The 19,861-nt window shown below is 47.9% G+C and overlaps 2 protein-coding genes across 3 annotated transcripts in view; one reads left to right on the top strand and one right to left on the bottom strand.

Moving 5' to 3' along the window:
• RAPGEF1 (Rap guanine nucleotide exchange factor 1) overlaps positions 1-4,379 on the top strand; it is a 119,949-nt gene extending 115,570 nt beyond the window's left edge. Inside the window, exon 27 of the mRNA XM_073314829.1 lies at positions 124-4,379. Within this exon, the coding sequence (XP_073170930.1) occupies positions 124-274 (151 nt within the window). The 3' untranslated portion in view covers positions 275-4,379. The remainder of the gene's footprint in view (positions 1-123) is intronic.
• Positions 4,310-19,563, bottom strand: PRRT1B (proline rich transmembrane protein 1B). Of its 2 annotated transcripts, XR_012155304.1 has the most exons (5): positions 19,273-19,528; positions 13,039-13,469; positions 12,219-12,359; positions 9,960-11,195; positions 4,310-4,458 (listed from the first exon to the last, which is right to left on the bottom strand). XR_012155304.1 is itself a non-coding variant. In XM_073314828.1 (4 exons), the coding sequence occupies exons 1-4, from the start codon at positions 19,286-19,288 to the stop codon at positions 4,333-4,335; spliced, it is 714 nt and encodes a 237-aa protein (XP_073170929.1). In that variant the 5' UTR covers positions 19,289-19,563; the 3' UTR covers positions 4,310-4,332. The 2 variants fall into 2 exon arrangements, 1 of the variants encoding a protein (XP_073170929.1); XM_073314828.1 differs by lacking the exon at positions 9,960-11,195 and having other exon boundaries at positions 19,273-19,563.
• Between the last annotated feature and the right edge of the window lie 298 nt (positions 19,564-19,861).

Below are 19,861 nucleotides of genomic sequence, written 5' to 3'. Positions count from 1 at the left end.
TTTCGAGAATTGGAACGTAGAATGTATTTCAGACCAGATAGTTTGGGATTGCCCTAATTAAGGGGTGGTTCTCGGGGTAAACTAGCTGCAATGTTAATTGTAGTGTTCTCTCTGGTTTTATAGACATTACGACGTCAAGAGAAATGACGATATAGTCACATTCTTCAATGACTTCAGTGACCATTTGGCTGAGGAGGCCTTGTGGGAACTGTCTCTCAAAATCAAACCTCGAAACATAACGAGGCGAAAAACAGACAGGGAAGAGAAAACCTAGGAGGAGGAGGGTGTGAGCGAGGAGAATCGCTCTGCAGATGCACCGAGGGCAGCTATGAGACTGGAGTAAATATTTGTACCTGTTACTGGATGACGCACTCTTCCTGTCCAGTTGGTAGCAGTTGCTTGCTTCCTGGGTCTGTGAATATTGGATTCTCTCAGCAGAAGAACTGTGAATGCGTGTGTGTCATAAGACAGCAACAGCCAAGGAAAGAGATCAGCAAATGCTCATTCCACTCTCCTTCCTCCACCTCCCGTGTCTCCATGCCATGAACCAGCTTTACACTTAGGAAGAGAGTGCAGTGGAAGGAAGATCCCTGTAGGCGTGTTACTGGTTTGCCAATTGATGTTTTACATGTGTTCCGAAATACTCTTGCTTTTGTCTTCAAGCCCCAGGGGGCAGCAGCAATAGCTTAGCATCCATGAGCTGCATGTCTGTGGCTCTCAGGGCGCCAATGCAGCAGACACGAATCGTGGAAGCCTCTGTTACCTTCTTGCCTCCCATTCACTGTGGTCATGAATCGCTTTCTCCCCAAGGAAGACGGGGTTGCAGGCGCTCTCTCTGCCAGAGAAGCTCTATTTTGGAAGCGTTTGTGTGTGTTTACAGGGTTATTAAATCTAATTGCCCCAGATCTCTCTGACCTTAATGGGAGGAAGGCAACCACCACAGATATGGAAGAGGCACTGAAAACATGGGCAAGGAATGCTGTATCCAGTCATTATCATGTCCCCCATCACCTCCAAATCTCATTATTTAAAAAGATGGTCACTCTCCCAACTCTGGGAAGGACTAGCCAAGGTACTGTGGCTCAAGTGTCGTGTGAGCCTGTATCCCTTAGTGATGGTACTAGCTACTGCACAGTAAATACTGTAGTATATAAGACTGTCCATTTGTAAATACTAGTATTTAGATTCCACGGAGGGCGGGGACTGATGCATGTCAAAATGCCAATGGCTTTAAAGGAAAACAAGTGCAAAACAATATGTATAAATCCACAACTAGTGAAAATGTCTTTCCGAGTGCTGGAATAAAGGAGGCTTGGGGCAGCTGTGTCTGGAGCAGAGTACAGAGGTGACATCTGGAGCCAGGAGGAATATTTCCAGAATTTTAAATGCTAAGGTGCAAAGGAAAGGGCATGTGTTCAGTGCTAAGACTGGTCATCCTCTCTCCCTCACCCACCTCACTTGGGGTTGTTGCCAGAACTGTTTATTGAACTCCCTCTGCATAACCTTTGGTGCTGCATTTTGTGATCTTAGCATTGGAAAAGACAGAAGGCAGCTTTGGAGCTGGCAAAGCTCTGTCCCCAGTATAGTCAAGATTCAGTGGGACACAGGCAACCCTGCATGTCACGGGGAGTTAGCATGTCATGTACCATGTTAACCCTGATCTGGTCCGTGTGCCTTATTCAGTTTCTCTACCCCTTCTCCCCATGGTTGTGCCCTCAGATGAGCAGTCCTTTCCACCAGCGCAGCTAGGACTGGCCAATTCACACAAAACCTTTCTGTCCTTCATCAACTGTTTACAGTGCTGGTCATATTTTCAGGAATATGTTGTAGATTTTAATCAGCCTTGCAAGGCCTATTTTGGAACTACTTTGCGTAGTTTGCCTGACAGTGAATCACTGTGTTTTATAGCGAACTCTAGCAAAACCCTTGCAGCTTCTCGGGATGTAAGTCTTAGGGAGTGTATATAGGAGCTTCTCCCAGCAGCATCCTTAACTTCCTTATCAAGAGCCATTCAGTGTTTGCTAAGCGTACCTTGTTCTGAGTGAATCAGAGTTACAAAACCCTTCCTTCTTCACACTTATTGCAGAGTCTTTCCTTGTCCCTTTTGTTAAATGGCAGCTTTGACTGACAATCTGTGTGACACCAGCTGGAGTCACAACCCATATTGTTTGGTTTATAGTATTATTTAAAGCTATACATCTTTTTTAAAGAACACTCTAAGCAGAAGATAATGGGCTTGTCTCCACACAAACCTGCACCTGTTTAACTGAAGGTATGTTTTTAAACCAGTTTGGGTAGACACTTCTATTTCAGTTTGAGTGGCTCATGTCAATTTAGCTTAAGTAAATTCTTTCCTGGCGTAAGCTAACCTGAAATAAGAGTCTCTACGCAGACTATTGCTCCAGTTTAACTAAATCCATTTTTAAAGTGGTGTGACTTTCTCGGGTAGACAAGCCCACAGTCTCCTAGGCGCAGGATTAATTTTCTGTGCATATGCAGCATTCTTGCTTGCTCCTGACATACCTCTACTTGTCTTTGCCATGTTACAGGCCGAACCATTCCGAACACGAATGGCTAGCTAGGGAGAATGCATGAAACGATTATTCCGTCAATGCAGCTGTATTTCATATAAAGGGAATATAGGGGGGACCCAGACGCCAACAGACTGTTCCTGGCTGGATCCATGCAGCCGCTAGAAAGGGTAGTCTGAACAGTCCGAGAGGAGAAGCCTCTCAATACTGAAGGCCCTGAATCTGAAAAAGAGAGAAATTTAACAAGTTTATAAAGCTAGATTTGTTGTTTATGTAGCTAATCTGTGTGTGTTATCGAGCTGGCTACTTTGCATGGTAAAGTCTTTGCGATCTGTGAAACAGCAAATACAATCCACCTCTTGTGCAAGATCCTCTGCTGTTTGGTTCTGAACATGTCACTTTATTATTTAAGGTGTGTGCTGTAGCATAGGTGATTTATAGCAGTATTTTGTGTGGTTGTGTTGCTAAAATTGTCCTTTCATTTCAGTGTGTTCCAGCGTGGTTGTGTGTGTGTATGTGTGTGTGTTGTGCCCCTTGTGGGTTAAAGTCTGAGACTGGCACTGTCCACCTGTTGGGGGGGCGGGGGAGAGACCTCAGCAGGCAGACGCACCTCAGTGGAAATGCACCTTGTCCTAAAAGCTGCCCCACAGATGCTCACGTCTTTTCTGGCCTTTCCGTGTAACTGTTTCAAGTCCCTGCCTTGCAACTAAACTGCAGACAAGACCCCTCTGAAAGGAGCACAGACGGAGATAAGACTGCCCATCCACATACAGCCAGCTCCTAGTGAAAAGCAAGCCACTGGTGTGTTTGCTGCTTGCTACATGGCTGCTGTGAGATCATTGCTTGACTGCTGACTGTGCAAATAACCACCTGGGAGAGGGCAGTTGATTGACAGCTGCTGCTGTGACCCGAATCCCATCAACACAGTACCTCCGGCAAAGACAACTCTGGAGAAGAAAAACCTGGGACTTGATAATCGCCCTGTTCTGTTGGTTCCCTCTGAAGCATCTGGCACTGGCCACTGTCGGAAAACAGGATACTGAGCTAGATGGGCCGTTGGTCTGACCCAGTAGGGCCATTCTTATGGCTCTTTGAGGACATCCCTGTGTGATACTCAGAGTGCTGGCTTTCCTGTCAATTTTAGGTTTGTGCGTGTTGTTTTGATGAGTAGTGGGGCTGCCTTGGCAGAACTGGGGTGACTCACTTTGTGGACAGGCAGTGGAGCAGCAGAATGAGCAGTGCTTTTGGGGAGGGGCACCAGAACGTTCTCATCACATGTACAAACGAGCTTCAGTAACATCTTGGTTCCCTGTCAGTGTCAGGCCTAGCAGTTCTGTGGGTGTGAAGAGTTCACTCCTCTACTCTAATACTTCCCTGTGATCAGAAGCCGGGTGCTTCAGCTGTCTGCAGAACTGCAAATGTAATGGTCAGTCACGCCTCTTGCAGGTAGAGTCCTTAGACCATTTCCCCTCTGGGAGGAGTGGGGGATGTTAAAGCATTGACTGAACAGTCAGACAGAGGCCAAATAAGAGATGACGCCAGTTTGTACATTACCGCTGTGATGACAGCAGATCTATCTGGAGTTGTGGAAGGGAGCCCTGTGTTACCTGAACTCTGCCAAGCCACCTGCCAGCCATGCTGACCCCAAGTCTCTCCTGCCATCCCAGAATGTTACATTGTATTATCTATTTACCACTAAGCCAATCCTGATAGTGACAACCTCCTGCAAACATTTCAAACCTGTAACTTTTATATTAAAGCAAAATAAATACCGATAAAGAATCCAGCCTAACGATCATGTTTACAGTGCATGCAGCAGTCTGCGGATTAAAGTGACAATCGAATCCACTTCTGCTGGTGTGGCCTCGTATTTTCTGTGTTTTTCCTCTGTCTGGGTCTCATTCTTCAGTTGGCCTTCCGTTTTCTCCTGGTAAAACACACACACATCTCAGAGCCAGAACATTTTTCTTCCCCCTCCCTCCCCAGCTCAAGCTTATTCATTGGCACAGAATTAGGGGTGCTTTCCAAGGAGCCCTCCATGAGGTGCCACTTACCCCCTGAACATCCATATTCACATAGCCAATAGGAGGAGGGGATCCACGATAGAACACGTGAAGAAGGATGTGTGTATGTTGCAGCGTAGCTGTGAAAGTGGCGCTGTGACACTCTGCACAAGCCTATAAATAATTGCTCCTAAGGCATGGATTGCTGATAATGTGGTGCTCCTGCTCTATTTCAGTCCTGGATAAATTTCAAAATTCCACTGGAAATAATCTGCATCTGCCAGATTGGAGTGTAGGATGCTCAGACACTGACCGAGTCGCATACCAAAAGCAACGCTAAAGACAGATGGTCTTACAGGGCGTGACACATGGTATGCCACATCAGAGCTGGCTGGAAAAAAACACTCCCTCTGGCAGTCAAGAGTTGCTGCTTTGGGAGAGGAGAGAGAGAGAGACCCTGCACACACAAACTGTGTCTCTGTCTGCACCATAGTCAGTATAGTGTGTGTGTTCATTTTACCCTTACTATAAGGCAAAGAAAGGATGGCCTAATGTTTTGAAGTACAGACCTGGGAGTCAGCTCTCCTGGGTTCTATTTCCAGTTGTGTCACTATTTCATTCTGTCCTTCTGCAAGTCATTTCACCTGGCTGTGTCTCACTGCCCACAACTAAAATGACTACTCTAGAGGGAGGGTGTTAGGCTTGCTTCATGAAGCATTTGGAGATCCTCTGATGGAAAGCACTATAGGAGCGTCAAGCATTGTCTGTCCTAATCAGAATCGCAGCCCATTTCTATGCATGCCTCATTTTTCTGTTTAGAAGTGATCTGTTCTTCAGACAACGTAATAATTTTTGCTTCTCAGAGCTCGCTTAGCCCCTTGTATTTCATGCCCAAATGGCTGTGTAACATGAGCTCAGCACTTTTAGGCGGTTGCCATGTTCCACTGCAGAAGTGGCCACATTTCAGTGATGGGCAAAGGAGATCTCTGTCTTATCCCGTAACTTCCTCACAGAAATATTGATACTCCCACCTTCTTGTCAACTGTTGGGAATGAGCCACATCCACCCTAATTGAATTGGCCTCGTTTTAGCACTGACCCTCCACTTGGTAAGGCAACTCCCATCTTTTCATGTGCTGTATATTTATACCTGCCTACTTTTTGTCACTCCATGCATCTCATGAAGTGGGTTATAGCCCATGAAAGCTTATGCCCAAATAAATGTTAGTCTCTAAGGTGCCACAAGTACTCCTCGTTGTTTTTGCTGATACAGACGAACATGGCTACCCCTGTTGAGAGCTCATTGACATTTTAAGGGCTTAATCCTGCAAGGGGCCAAGTGTTCTCAACCCTCACTGACACTTCGTGGGAGCTGTGGGTAACACCTGGCAGCCTTGAGAGGTGATGTGAAATCTTGTGATGAACCATGCTGTAGAAGTGCATAGCAGTAGTGCTTCCCTAGGGCTGAAATATGCTCTTATTTCTCTTTCAGGTGTTTCCCTCTTTGCTTTCAGTTGTTAGCAGTTAGGTTCACTCTGACATAAAGCTGCTGCCTGGACCAGGATCCCATTGTGCTAGGGGCTGTCCAAACAAAACAAAGCCAGTCCCCCCACCTCCCAAAGAGCTTAACATGTAAGTATAAGACAAGAGACAACAGGTAGATCTAGACAGATGCGGCGTACAAGGAAACAATGAGATGATATTGGTTGGCCTAACAATTAGTGGTGTCAGCACAGCGGCAAACTCCATGGGTGGTGGTGACTGGGTGATTACCCAGTGCAGGCATGTCATCGTTGCCAGTTTCTCAGAGTCCTACATCTGAATGTCTAAAGTGGGATTGAAAGGGGATACAGGAGATGTTAACAAACGACAAGGGCAGGACCTGCAAGGACCTGGTCTCTGTTTCTAGGCCTAGGGCCACATGATGACTGTGTCACCTTTTGAACTTTTTTTTAGTCTCTGCTAAGGATCTCCAGGTGCTCTCCAAACAACTCAGCCTTACAGCGCCTCTTCCACAGGTGGGAAAACTGGACCGCTGAGAGTTGTAGCAACTTCCTCAGTGTCGCCACAAGTACGGCACAGAGCTGGAAAGAGACCCCAGGAGTCCTGCCTGCTAATGCAGGGGTTGAGCGGGATGATGAGGGCAGTGTGGGAGCTTTAAAGGCTATTCAGCCATTAGAATTGTGGGTGTTTGTTTTTATTTTATTGTAATAATCTAGAGGCTCCCAGAGTTTGGGCGAGACCCTTCTAATATAGTTTAAAATAAGTGCTGCCAAAAGCAGATGGGGGCAGCCTCAGCCCTCTGTCAGATAATGGAGTCGTTTGTGTTTCCCACCTGTGTTAAACTCAACGAAATAACCTCCTTCCAAGCGCATCTCTGAAAACTGCTTTAAGAGAGGAGAGAAACATGCAAACCTGAGGGGGCTGCTGTTTCCACGGTGATTAATAGCCTTTGTCTCTCACCTTCCTACATACAGGTGGTTTAAATAAGCAGCCTAGCCAGGGAGGAAAAGTGCTTTATCCCAGCTGGCAAAGAGAAGCCATTGGGGTGGTTCAGGGGGTAGCTCTGCTGTGTACAGGCCGGGCCCTGGTGGTTTGCAGATTCTGAATAATGAAGAGGTAAAGTTCCTGTTCTGTTTCTGTGTAAAGCCTGGACCGCAGGACTATGGGGTGGTGACTTGGGAGGCTGCCTAATACGCAGCTGTACAGGGCCGGGGATGCAAAGCTTCATAGCAATGGCTGGAGAGTTTTGCCTTCTGGGTGGTACAGGTCAGCGGAGTTAGAATTATCTTGATTTACAGGGAGATATTTGTTGCGAGTGATGTGAACAATCCTGCTTTACCTGCATTAAGCTCTTTGGAGAAATTGCCGAAAAGATGCTTGTGACGTGCCACTGAACACTGTCTTCCCCTTTTTTCCTGCAAGTACTTCGGAACACGCTAGCTCCGAAAAACAAAGCTGGAGCTGTGTCCTAGTCTTTGAAAATCCTGCCCTCTGCTGGCCAGAAAACTGCATTTCAATTGCAAACCACTTGGTTTTGCAAGTGGACCCACCCTGGCCAGCTTGGATAGGTCACTGCTACAGTAACCTGCAATGTCATTTATTTGTCTAGTTTCAAGGCTTCTCTGTATTATAAGGAAGGTGTCTTCCTACGATCACTGTGACTTCCAGGTATAGTGACCCCATTGCACACTCACTGAAATTCAAGTGTGCTTCTTACTGACGTGCTCCCTGTTCCAACAAGCTAGCTGTCGGGGGATGCAGTGTTGGGCACGCCTACCTTGTGTGGAGGCCTGTAGCCTAACTTGTCCAAAGTAATAAAAGTCCAACTCAGCCAGTTACATAACATTGCTTGCAAAAGTTAGACTGGATTAGTCCAAACACAGAGGTCTGTTGAGACCACCCAAGGACTGTGTTAAGACATGACTGGTAAACCAAGGACAATGGAATTGGAAATTAATTAACCACAAATTGATGTTGGGAATTCGGCTTAGCTGGCGAACAAAATAATGAAGGGGATGGGCGATGCCGCCCATCGCTCCCTTTTTGGGGCCCTTAGAGATTCAGAGGGGCATGTCAAAACATCAGGTGTAGATTGAAAAGAATGAGCCCCGCCCCTGGCATCCACCATGATGCTGTTGGGCCTTCATTGTCCTGATCCCGAGATATCCTGATCAGACCAGGCCAGAGAGGGGGACCCAGATGACATCCCCACTCCACTGGCTTCGGCTAAATCCTGAACAGCCCCTGGCATGAGGCTTGGGTTCCTGCTGTCACCCCTCCCTCATGTCCTTTTCCTTCCCCACTTTATTTCTTCTCTTTCCTGTCTCTCTCTGCCTCTATCTAGCAGATGTGTGGCTTAGCTAGCCAAGACAGCTCTGCCTTTTGCAAAACTGCCATGAGCCCGCCATCGGAAACAGCAGCTAAAAGAAATGCCTCAACTTGAACAAATTGGCCCGATTTTGAGTGAGGCTAAGAGCAGCAGCCTGCTCACAAGTGGAAGTCCGCATCAGAGACAGAAGCTGCATGTTCTGTCTCTGCTGTTCTTTTCTGTCCCCTTTTATGCATTTGTTGTGTTTTGTATTAAAGCAAGAAGTTGACTGGACTTTAACAACCACCGCTCCAGCCCATCTCAACTATTTTTCTTTTTCCCAAAAAAGACAGTTACAGTATTTAATACCCTCTAATGGACCATCAGACGGGGGTGTCCTTATGAAAACTCTCCCCAGCTAAAGGAAAGGGTTTAAGGCATACTGACAGCCTTACTTAATACTTCACGTTTCAAATGCTTTAAATGTTTTTTTTCTTCTGTCTCTTTAATGAAAGGTTACAAATGTTTTTAGTTGTGGTTGTTGCCATGGGGTTAAGCAGGCCAAGGTCTCTGTACTCAAACCCCCAAACCATGTTTAACTGTTTAATGTCATACAGAGTCAGGATCATGTAAACACCCTTGACTCTCTGGACCCACTTATTCCATCAGAATTCACACCCCTGTCACACTGTACAAGTGCAAATGGAGCAGCAGAAATCCTGAGACTACAACATTTGGGATGGGGCTGTGTGCAGGGGGCCTGTCATCCTGCAGGAAAGGAGGAGGGTTCTGTGGAAGCTTGCAAAAAGGGCTAAGGCCTATGAAGTCCGAAGAGTGGCTGATGCTGTTTCTTTTCATCATGCTCTGTCGTGGTCACCAAACCAGACAGCCCAACATGCATCTCTCTGGTTCATTCCAGTCTCTCAACATCTGTGATGACACAGTGGCAAACAACTGGGAGGCCCATGTGGGACAGACCTCCCCGCCAGTCCATCTGCCTCTGCACGCGCACGATGTGTGCAGACGCTTCAGTAAACAGCCCGGCGACCCTAGGGGAGGGAGAGACCTCGGCTCCTGCAGTAGGGAGCTGAGCATGTGGTGATTGCTGGAACCTTTTGAATAACAAACAGGCTTTTCCCCTTAAGGCTGGCAGGACAGCAGGCTGCGTAGGTGAGTCTGAGTTTAGGCCATGGCTTACTGCCAGCTGTTTATCCTGAGCCTGCACTTGGGCCTACCCATGCCCTTGGAGCCATCCGTCCTCCTGCAAGTCACATGCAAGGATTTTATTTAAACAATGTTTCATGTGAACACGACAAGGGGATTGACAGCTCTGGGGACTGGCAGCATATCCCCAGCATTGGGAGGGCCCCATCCATGTTTTCCCACCTCAGCCTAAAGGGTCCCCTTCTCAGGATGAAGAGCATAGGAAATGCTAGGCTGTATCAGGCAAGATCTTGTCTCTGACAGTGGCCAGAACCAGTTGCTCCAGGAGAAGGCACAGGAAATGCCATAATGAATAAGCCTGCCCATAAGAGAGTGGTTGATTTTAAAATGGGTCAATGGGGGTCTATGATGTGCGTATAGTTACATATGGAAACATGAGATTTCGACAAACCTGTTTTTTTATTGAAATCTAGAAGCAGCAATGGGGGATATATGGGTCTCTTTTCTTTTCTTTCTTTTTTTTATTAAAGTGTTTTCATATTGACCTTTCTTGGGCCACAATCCCCAGAACGGGTTAAACTGTTCCTGTGAAATCCTGAAATAACACAGCCTTTGTTTTCCTTGCTGGCCGTTTCAAACATAGATTCTGGATGTTAAAAGCTTGCGATATTCAGGCCATCAGGAAGGTGTGTTTCTTCTTCTTCAAGTCCTATGAATTGGAGTGATACCTCCAGATTTTGTGTGCCTAAAACACAATCACAAAATGTGTTGCCATCGGATAACATATAACAGGAGAGACGTTACCTCTTCTCCTGCAGGTGTCTGGGTTGTTTTCTCCAATGATTGACGTGATTCTGCCTTTTCTAGATAGATCATTGTTCAGCACAAGCCACAAAGGAATTCTAGCTAAACTGGGATATCCTAGCAGAGGAGAGAGAGGGTTCTTGTGCTGGCAGCTTCTTTGCCTTCAGCTTGCCAACATTGCACGTTTTCTTCCCACCAAGATGCTGTTCTGGGACTGGAGGCCACAAGCTGTGAATGAGGTGTTGGATGTTGATAAATCATGGAAATGCCCTGGGACACATAGTGTTTTGTGAAGCTGATGTTCAGCTTTTGGATTGCCCCAAGTTATTGAAGCAACGCAGCGGTCAGTCCAGTGGAGCTTGCTCACTTGTCTTGCAGTCCCCTGGGGCTGGATGAGGCAGGTGGGTTGCTTCCATGCTAGCTTTGGGACAGCATCTACGTCGTTGCCATGGTGCTGCTGGTTTGGCTGGGCCTGGCACAATACCCCACAGTCACTGCACTTGAGGAACGGAATGAAATACAATCCCAGGGGCTGGGCAAGCATACACTTGTGCTGCATGGTATTTGCTGGCAGAAAGCATGGCAGCTTAGAGACCCTCTGATTTCCATGCCATCTTGCAGTATCATGGCACTTCTCTTAGCTCACGACTATGTGCTTGCCACGCTCCCCCAGGTGCCGCTGATGATGGTGGTGAGCTCTTCACATGATGCGGCTTATCGTCTCTGGGGTGCTCTATCATACATAAAGGACCACCACTACATAGATGACCCAGCTGATGCACACAAACACTCCAAAGAGCAGGCTGAAGAGAACCAGTGATCGGGCTTTTTTGGATGCTAGCTTGGCTTGGATCAGGTCTCCTCTGTTCAGGGCTGCTCGTGTCTAGGGTTGGGGGAGAGAATGTGGACAATGAGAAGAGAGATGCAAGTTTCTTGCACTTCAAAGACAGTTTTGAGGCCTCCCAAACAGAGGACCCTGTTTCCCTGTAAAAAGCTTTAAGCATATCTGATAAAAACCGAAGGCACTAACTATGACTAATGAAGAAGAAAACGGATGAAATTTCAGACCATCAAAGGCTCTGACTATGGATCCATGCAGAAAACCAGCAGGCACGGTCAGCACCCTTCCCAAAAGCCCTTTTGTTGATAAGAAAGAGCATTGGTTATCTATCCAAAGTGCAGCAAGATGCACCAGGCTGTCTTTCAACCACCAGCTTATTCACCCTGTCAGACACACAGGAGTACATTGTCTGGCCATAATGACCCATGTACAGATATGTATGAACTAAGCAGCCATGGGATGACCAGGGCATTATTTTATTTCCAGAGCTCTGGGCTAAGTATGTGTAGGGCTTTACTTCACAGAGCGCAGTCCGCATTGGAAATTCTCTGCCCCATGAGGTATTTGCAGAATCCATGTTACTAGGATTCAAGGAGCAAATAGACAATTAGTTGGGACTCCTAGTATAAATGGGAATTGGAAGTTTAACCATGGAGCTGGGTGGTCACATGCACCATGCTGAACTGATCACCAGATTTGGAGAGGAAAGGAATTCTTCCTGCCTTCCCACATCCCAAGCACCTGTTGACAGGGGCCTTGTTGACCGGTACGGCCATCCGTTAGGGCGTTAAGCAGAGCTTTCTTAGGATCATGTGAGCATATCCTTACAGCTGACAATCAATGTCCCTTGGATAAAGTGGGGCATGGGGAAAGAATCCCAGTGAAATGAACATGTAACTGGTGCCTAGCAACTGGAGTGCTTCTTGTCAGTGCTGCCAATTGTTCTGTGTAACCAACCACATTCCTAACTAGGTGAATAAACTATATTAAGCACAGGGACCCCTCATCCCTCCTCCAACCAAGGTCAGAGAGCGCAGGCCACAGGGAGGAAAGGGCACATCCTACCTCATGGGAGTAGACAAGGGCGATCACCCCCGTCAATAAGCAGCAGAAAATCGTCACCAGCACCGACTCCACCATATAATCTTTGGGCGGACGCCTCCTCTCTGCTGCTCCTGGAAGCCGACTGGCAGGAAGCCCGTTGTACTGCAACACAGAGCAAAGAATTCTGGTAATTCTTGAACACAGGTGATGTGGAGAGAGTGATCCAAGGACAAAGGGTCACTGCCTTGGGAATCCCTTTGCTGTGGAATTGCTGGAGTTGCAGATTGGAGAGGACCCATGTAGGTCAACCCACTCCCTCTGAGGGATTGCTCCTTATGCTATTTATTTCATTGTCATTCACTCCAGATTTCCAGGTCTCAAGCCTTGGGGCTTCCACCATTTCCTTTGGGAGGCAATTCTGCATCATCCTTTTCTAGGACTTCTGGGAACTCTCTGTGCAATGTACAGACCTGCCTGTTTACAGACCTGCCTGTTTACATACCATCTGCTGGCTTCCCCTTCTGACCCTGCTGCTGGAGGCTGAGCTGGGACTAGCCTACAAGTGGCTCAGTCCATGCAGTCACTTTGCACTGCATGTACTCAAGGCTGGCCCAGCTGTCTGCTTTGGGCAGTATGTGGATTCTCTGCCTTCTCCTTCCCCCCCAAAGGCCATGCGTTGGTGGAAGATTGGCCCCAGGCAGGAAGCTCATGCATGGGATATGACAGCCTAGGTAACTAATCTGTAGCATGCTGGTAACCAGTGAGAGAGAATGGGGGGACTGCAGGATAGGGACGAACATTACACTCAATAGTCATGAGAAGTGCTACTGTGGTTACATACAATAGTGTATGGGAAGGAGCCAGGAGGTAAATTCTGCTGCAAAGGTCCTGGCTGGTACATGATGGGCACTTGTCCTGAGACGGCCTGGAAAGGTGGGTACATCAAGTGAGCAGTCTTTGGGTCTGGAGGAGAATAGGGTGGGGGATCCCCAACAAAGCTTGTGTTGGTGACTCCTGAAGTGCACTTGGGTTCTTGCCCATCACCTGCAGGGAGGCTGGGCTCGACCGCTGTACTTGTGAGTCCACAAGAAGAGGTGCTGCCAGCACAGTCCTGCTGCCCCAGGCCTGTAATCCCTCCTCTGCTGTGGTCTGGAGTGGCACCCCAGGCTGGCCCCATCGCTCCCTCCACGCTGGCATTGCCTCTCTCCAGGGGCTCGCAGCTCCTCAGTCCCTCAGTCGAGGTGCAGGAGAGGTCGCCTTCCGTCTCTGGCCCTTTGAAGAAATTGCAGCAAAGGTTAAAGTGAGTGACAGGCACTTGCTGGTATTGTTGGTCTAAGGAAGTGAAGATTCCTCATTCCAAAGTGCTCAGACATGCCTCACAAACTAACGCGACTTCCACGAAGAAGAACGGCTCTACATGGAGCTGGGCAGCCAAAACAGCTCATCCTCACGTTCGTGCTGTGGGCCTCCTAGGTCCCTTCCACAGACAGGCCCAGCCAAATAAGAGCCGCCCTTGAACTGACCCAGACTGTCAGCTTGCAGTGAGACATTAGCTTTGTTTTTCTCCTGTGCCACAAGCAGCTGTGCTGAGATATTGTGGGGGCGCTGGGAGACCAGAAGCAACAGGCTTCAGAAATCTCGGGACACGTTGTTCTCTGGAGGTTTCCAGCTCAACCCTATTGGCCCAGGAGAGGGGCTTATTCAAATCTCAGAACCTCTAGAGGCCTGGCTGGGCACAATGACTTCTGCTTTTACTCAGTACTCATGAATCAGCCCAATGCATTAGAATTGCCGTCAACACGGTGTTTGTGTACCTGTCTCAGGCCAAGTGAATAGCAAAGACAGAGGTGGCTGTTACAGCGCTGTAAATACTGATTGACAAGAACAGAAGAATCTCAGTGTAATTGCACCTCATTCGCTCCTTGAACTGAGCATCAGCCTGTTGTTTCCAAGGCTCCGCTAATGTAGAGTTTATTTCATACCAGATCTGGTTGTTTAATCACTGCTTGGTGGCCTTACTGCCTTTTTTCCTCTGCCCTGTTTTTTTGTTGGAGGCTTGCTAACGGCAGCATGGCTCTGCATACCAGGGGATGTTTTCTTTTTAGTAGGAAATAACCGCAGGTTCTTCTTGGAGAGGGGAGAAGAAGGGAGTTGACAAACGAAAAAAAATTCGGTGTCTTTTTGGAAACTGTTATCATAGCCTGTTGATATGTGAAATTAAAAGTGCTGTTGAAAACATGATGGGGTTATTTACATGTGACTCAGCACAGAAAGTTGCGTGACTTCATGTATATGATCTACATACATGGGGACAACATGTTCTGGTGGTTTGTAATATTACTGGGGGTGATCCAATTAACATATTATACCAAAAAACCCAGTGTGTCCATACCATCCTGGACAACTCTGTCAGCTGCCATTGTGCACCAAATCTCAGCTCATGGTGATTTTTCAAGACGGCAGAGGGACAGTGGTGCTATGTAGCTATGCTGCCACGCCACCTTCTCGTGTAGTGCACCTTTTAGATTTTAAAGGACTCTGCCTACATACAAAGACAGCTGTCCTTTGACTCTGAGGGGCTGCGGCTTGTTGCACAGGAGACTCACACGCTGTGCTCTCTCCTGCAGTGTTTGCATTTATACTTGTTGTTTTTATTTAAATGGGCATAAATTATTGTGCTTAGCCTATACATTAATTACTAACGCTTACCATATATAAATGCTTTTATAAATGGAATGCACTGCACAGTTAAATAATTCCCATAATGCCCGTACGCTGTGGGTAGATAAGTGTTCTTTATCTTCATTTTATAGGTGGGGAAGCTGCTACAGCAAGGCGAGGTAGCTTGTGCAAGGCCACATGGTGAGTCAGTCACATATCCGGTAAGATCACTACAATTTGGGGCCTGCTGATTAGTATCTGTAAATCTCCTTTCCCCCATTCTAGGAGAAGGGTGTCTGCAATAATAATGCTCTGCCCCATAAGCAAACGCCTGAAAAAGGAAGTGACCTGACAGAGCAAAAACCTTCTCAGTGGCTGCTCTGGAGTGCAATGGCACTTTGGTCCAAGGTGCAATGCGTTGGGCTATTGAAATGTCACTGTGGGCCCAGCTGCAGCTGGTGGTTTCTGAGAGCATAGCTGGGCATGTGACACTTTAAAATGAGGCAGTGTTGTTGAAGGGAATCTGGGACTCTTGGGTTCCATTCCCTGCTCTGCGACTGACTTTACTGTGAGTCAGTGGGTTTCTACTCTTCATGGCCTTTGGTGTCTCAAGACAAGAATTAAGTTTGAGTATCGCTGTGGGCGGGCTGAGTCTCAGCTGAGCGGGGTTGTATCCCACTGATCTTCCAAGGGGGTGGGAGGGGATCTAGAGGAGGAAGAAAACCTTCTGGCCAATATGTCACTGTTGCTGTTAAGGGGAGGTCTATGCTAATGGCGTGTCTGGCATTGTGTTCTCAAAGAGAGAAGACATGAACTCATCCCGTGTGACACTGGGCAAGTTGCACCCTCTCCATGCCTTGGTTTCTCCATTTTTAAAATGGAGGGAATGATCTCTTACTTGGGTGGGAGGTCTAGGGAGGGTTGGTGACACACTTTGAGATCTCCAGAAGAAGGGTGCTATATGTGTACAAAATGCCATCACTGTCTGAATAATCCCCTGCAGGAAATTCTCCATCAGCTGGAAGCCCCTAGAGTCCCATCTTGGATGCCTGGGATTCCAGACAACTAAGGAGAATTAAACCAAACCAAGTCAGGCACATACCCTAAGGCTGCTGCCTGCCTCCTCCCTCCCTAGTGGCTGCCAGCACAGCACAGAAGCCTCATAACAGGTTGTATTGCGGGGCATCAATCTCAGCTATGGAAGAAGAGCCTGGCTTCCACACTTAGCAGGACACACAGCCATTGGAGCATGTCTAATTGGGGCTCTCACCTGAAGCTGGGACCTGCCAAGGAGAGTGAGAGGCCCAGCACCTGTCCAAACTGGGCCACCTCCCTGGTGTGAAATCCTAGTCAGTCCTTGGCTCAGGTTCCAGGACTTAGAGTTGGTTGCTGGTTTGTGCTGAGAGTGAGAGTCTGTTCTGGCTGCACTTCAGCAGGAGGGACCTGGGCAGAACCACCCACCCTAAGAGCTTTGGGTCAAGACAGAAGTGACCCTTCCTGCCCCAGGGACCTGCGAGTGCAATGAAATGTCTTGAAAATGGCCCTGACCCTGTAAGAAATTCTGCGTTGAATATTAAAGCTCTAGAGGGCCTAGAACCGCCCTCCCTAGCACCCAGAAAATTTTTAGGCCTTGCCCAATTTCTGTGGCCTGGTCAAGCAGGATAAACCCTCATCCCAGCTGACTGGATCTCCCCATGCACCTTCAGCTCTCCGTCGGGGGATTTCCTGCTCAGTATCTACCATAACATAAACCACAGCCTTCCTGCGGTTCAGCCACTATAAACACCACATGCTGGGCTGATATAGAGAAATAAATAAAAGAGCTGGGGTAGGTTAGCATCTGGCCTGACGGGGGAGGCGTGTCAGAGCAGAGCAGGCCCTGTGGAGTAGCTGTTCCTAGGCCAAAGAGTAGGTGCTCACCAGATTTCGTGTCAGTACCAGAGGCCAACAAACATCCATGGCTCCTTCTGAAGGGAGAAGTATCCCAAGGCTGGGTGTGTTCTGCAGAGTGACAGGTCAGCTGCCTGAGCAGAGCAGAGCAGAGTAGGGAGCACCCCTGGATGGCCGCTAGGCCCATCCAGCTGTAGCTTCTATCTTTAGTTCTTTTGCTAAGAGAGAACCTACTCCTGGGCTTTGACTCTCCCCTCTGGAGGAGAGGAGCAACTGTAAAGAAATCCAAGTAACATCCAGCCCTTCATTAGTGGTTTATATTGCTAGGTTTGTGAGTGACTATTCCCTCTCCTCCAGACCTCTGAGAGATAAGGCAGCAATGACTCTCCTTCCTACATGGAGATACCGAAGCAAGGAGGCTACATGACTTGCCCAAGGTCAGTGCTTGAGTCAGTGTCAAAGTTAGGACTAGCCCTCAGGAGTCAGACTATTAATTGAAAACAATGTCCAAATGAGAGAGAGAGAGAGACGCCTGCCTGCCAGCCACCCACCCCACACTAGAGCACTTCTCTGGAACTAGAACAGTGGGGGAAATGGATATTTTGGTAGTTCTGAAAAATCAGAGAAAAAATCATTTTGGGTCAACCCAAAAGTGAAATTTTCCAGTTCAGCAAATCAAAAAGTAAATAAATAAATTTAGCTCAGTTGGGGTCGAGCTAAATGTTTTGTTTCAATTTTGAGCTCCCCACCCCACTCCTTTTAAATTAAAGAAATAAAGGTAATTTTAAAAAGGTGTTTCCAATCAAAAAGTCAAAATGTTTTGTTTCAAAAATGACAAAAAATGTTTTGACTTTTGCAGATTTTTTTATCAGCTAAAATAAGTTGCCAACATCAACATGACTTTGTGAAGTGTGTCAATTGACTCGAATCTCCCCCCACCCCCCAGAGGAAAAAAGTTATATTTGCTCAGACTGTATGTCCTCCGGTCTTTGAGTGAGCTCCTTGGGACCCTCCTTAATGAGACGCAGCAGTAGGGTGCCCCCAACACCCAGCTGTGCCAGGGAAGGAATCGGTCGCTTATGCTGACTTCTCCATTCAGGCCCTCTGGGGGAAGCATGATGCTCTGGCAGCAAGACCACATGCATCCCCCATAGCAAGTGGGTCCAAGCTGCAGAACAGCTGTAGATAGGGCAATCCTCAGATGGTACTGCAGGGAGACACAGCATCCTTATCCTGCGCACACCTTACAGCAGTCTGGCTACTGCAGGGGCTGCACCTGTGTACCATGGCTGCAGTGTGATCGTGGCATTGGGATGTCACTGGGCCTGCTCCTCGGCACCTGGCCTTATATTTGATGTTCAGTGCCACACAGAATGGATTCACGTGTTTTCTCTCTAAATCCAATGAAATTCAGGGGTTCCCCAGGAGAGCAGCTGGAACCCAGCTGTCTCGACTGAGTTTTGCTCAAAAGTTGTGATGTTTGTTCAAACCCAAAACTCTGCGGGGGACTCCGTGTAGCTCCAAACCAGCTAGACCTCTGCCTGATTCCCACTTGGCTTAGCAGCGTGCCTCATGGATACACCTGTTCACATGTGTCCCCATGCCCATGACCCACCAGGTGGTTGAAGAGCCACCTACAAACAGCCTGTGCTTGAAGCTGCAGCTCCTTGAGGCTCCATATAGACCTGGAGGAGAAAGAACCTGTCTGAGTTGCTCTCCTATCTGGCCCCAATTCTTGGGGCAGAATTTCCTCTTGGAAACTAGGCATTGGGTTTTGGCTGCAATTCCTGAGGGAGGGGATTGCCTGCATGCTGTTTGTGACCACCTTTGTCCAAGGGCTGTTGTAGATAGTGTAAATACCCAGATTCCATGCCACTGGTTTCTCCTGTTAGGAACCTGACTGGCAAGGCCCTGAAATCTGCTGCAGCTCGACAGTGTGAGAAGTCACTCCCCCTCTTTGGTGACTGGGAGCTCCCAGCCACATGGAAACTCTCCCAAACATGCACAGACCAACTTCCTCCTTCCCCACAAAACACTATGCATCGCTTTGTGAATCAGAAAAGAGCTCTGGCAGCTGGTACTAGTCTCTAATGTGCTACTCTCCAGAGGGGGGTTCTCTTTACATGAACTAATAATGTAAGAGGTAACATGCTCTGAGCCTCGTCTGGGAACCTGGAATTCCTGAGTTTTATTCCTGGCTCTGATGCTGACTTGCTATATGACCTTGAGTCAGTTGCCAAACTCCTCCTGTGCCTCAGTTTCCCCATCCGTGGCAGGGAGATTATGGTATTTTCTTAGCTCACAGAGGAGATTGTATAACTCTTGGTAGACCCTAGTTTGCTACGAACTGCACAGACTACAGGGGTCTCCCACCTCCAGACACAACCAAATGCAGTTGAACTGGCCCTTATAGAGCTGAGCACTTGCCTTCGAGCCACCCAAGTGTATGAAGAGCAATGTCCAGGCATTGTGCAATGTCCAAGCATTGTTTACTCCGCCCAAAAGAAATGAAAGTTCACGTTACCTGAATCAGTGGTCATTCTTCTCGCTTCTTAGTCAGTTTCACTCCAGACTATGCTGGTGAGCGACCCAAAGCAGAGCAAAGATTCCCTTTCAGTGGAATCAGCTGTTCTTAGGAAACTCTATTGAGCTATCTATGCTCCTGATCTAGAGAGAGAGTCCTCTTCCTGCATTTCCCTAGGGAGTGACTGTCCCGTGAACTAAGCCCTGTGCCTCCTTCCCTGCTCGGATTTAGTTTCCTGGGGCTGAGTTGAGCTTTATTAATAATTGACAAGCTTGTTTGCAGATGACTGTGTACACAAGGGCAGCGCAGCTCCTGTGCCATGGTGTTCCCAGCCAGGCCAGGCTGTACCAGTATCTCCCTGCTCCTGGGGGCGGGGTGGGAGTGGGGGGGGATGAAGGCCAGATGCAGTGAGACCAGCCTTCCCTATCTACCCTGGCAGAATGAGCATAAGCCTGTCAGAGCCTGCTCCAGATAAGGGGATACAATAGAGGGGGAGGGACACCCCCCAAACAGGCCACAAAGCCCTTTGAACTGTAAATACCTGTTGGAGCCAAATCATACTAAATAACTGTGACTGGGAGCCAGGGCT

Source organism: Lepidochelys kempii, chromosome 16 (genome assembly GCF_965140265.1).
Source record: "Lepidochelys kempii isolate rLepKem1 chromosome 16, rLepKem1.hap2, whole genome shotgun sequence".
Taxonomy (NCBI): domain Eukaryota; kingdom Metazoa; phylum Chordata; order Testudines; family Cheloniidae; genus Lepidochelys; species Lepidochelys kempii.
The sequence above is the reverse complement of the archived record's forward strand: the minus strand, read 5'-3'. Positions and strand labels throughout refer to the sequence as shown.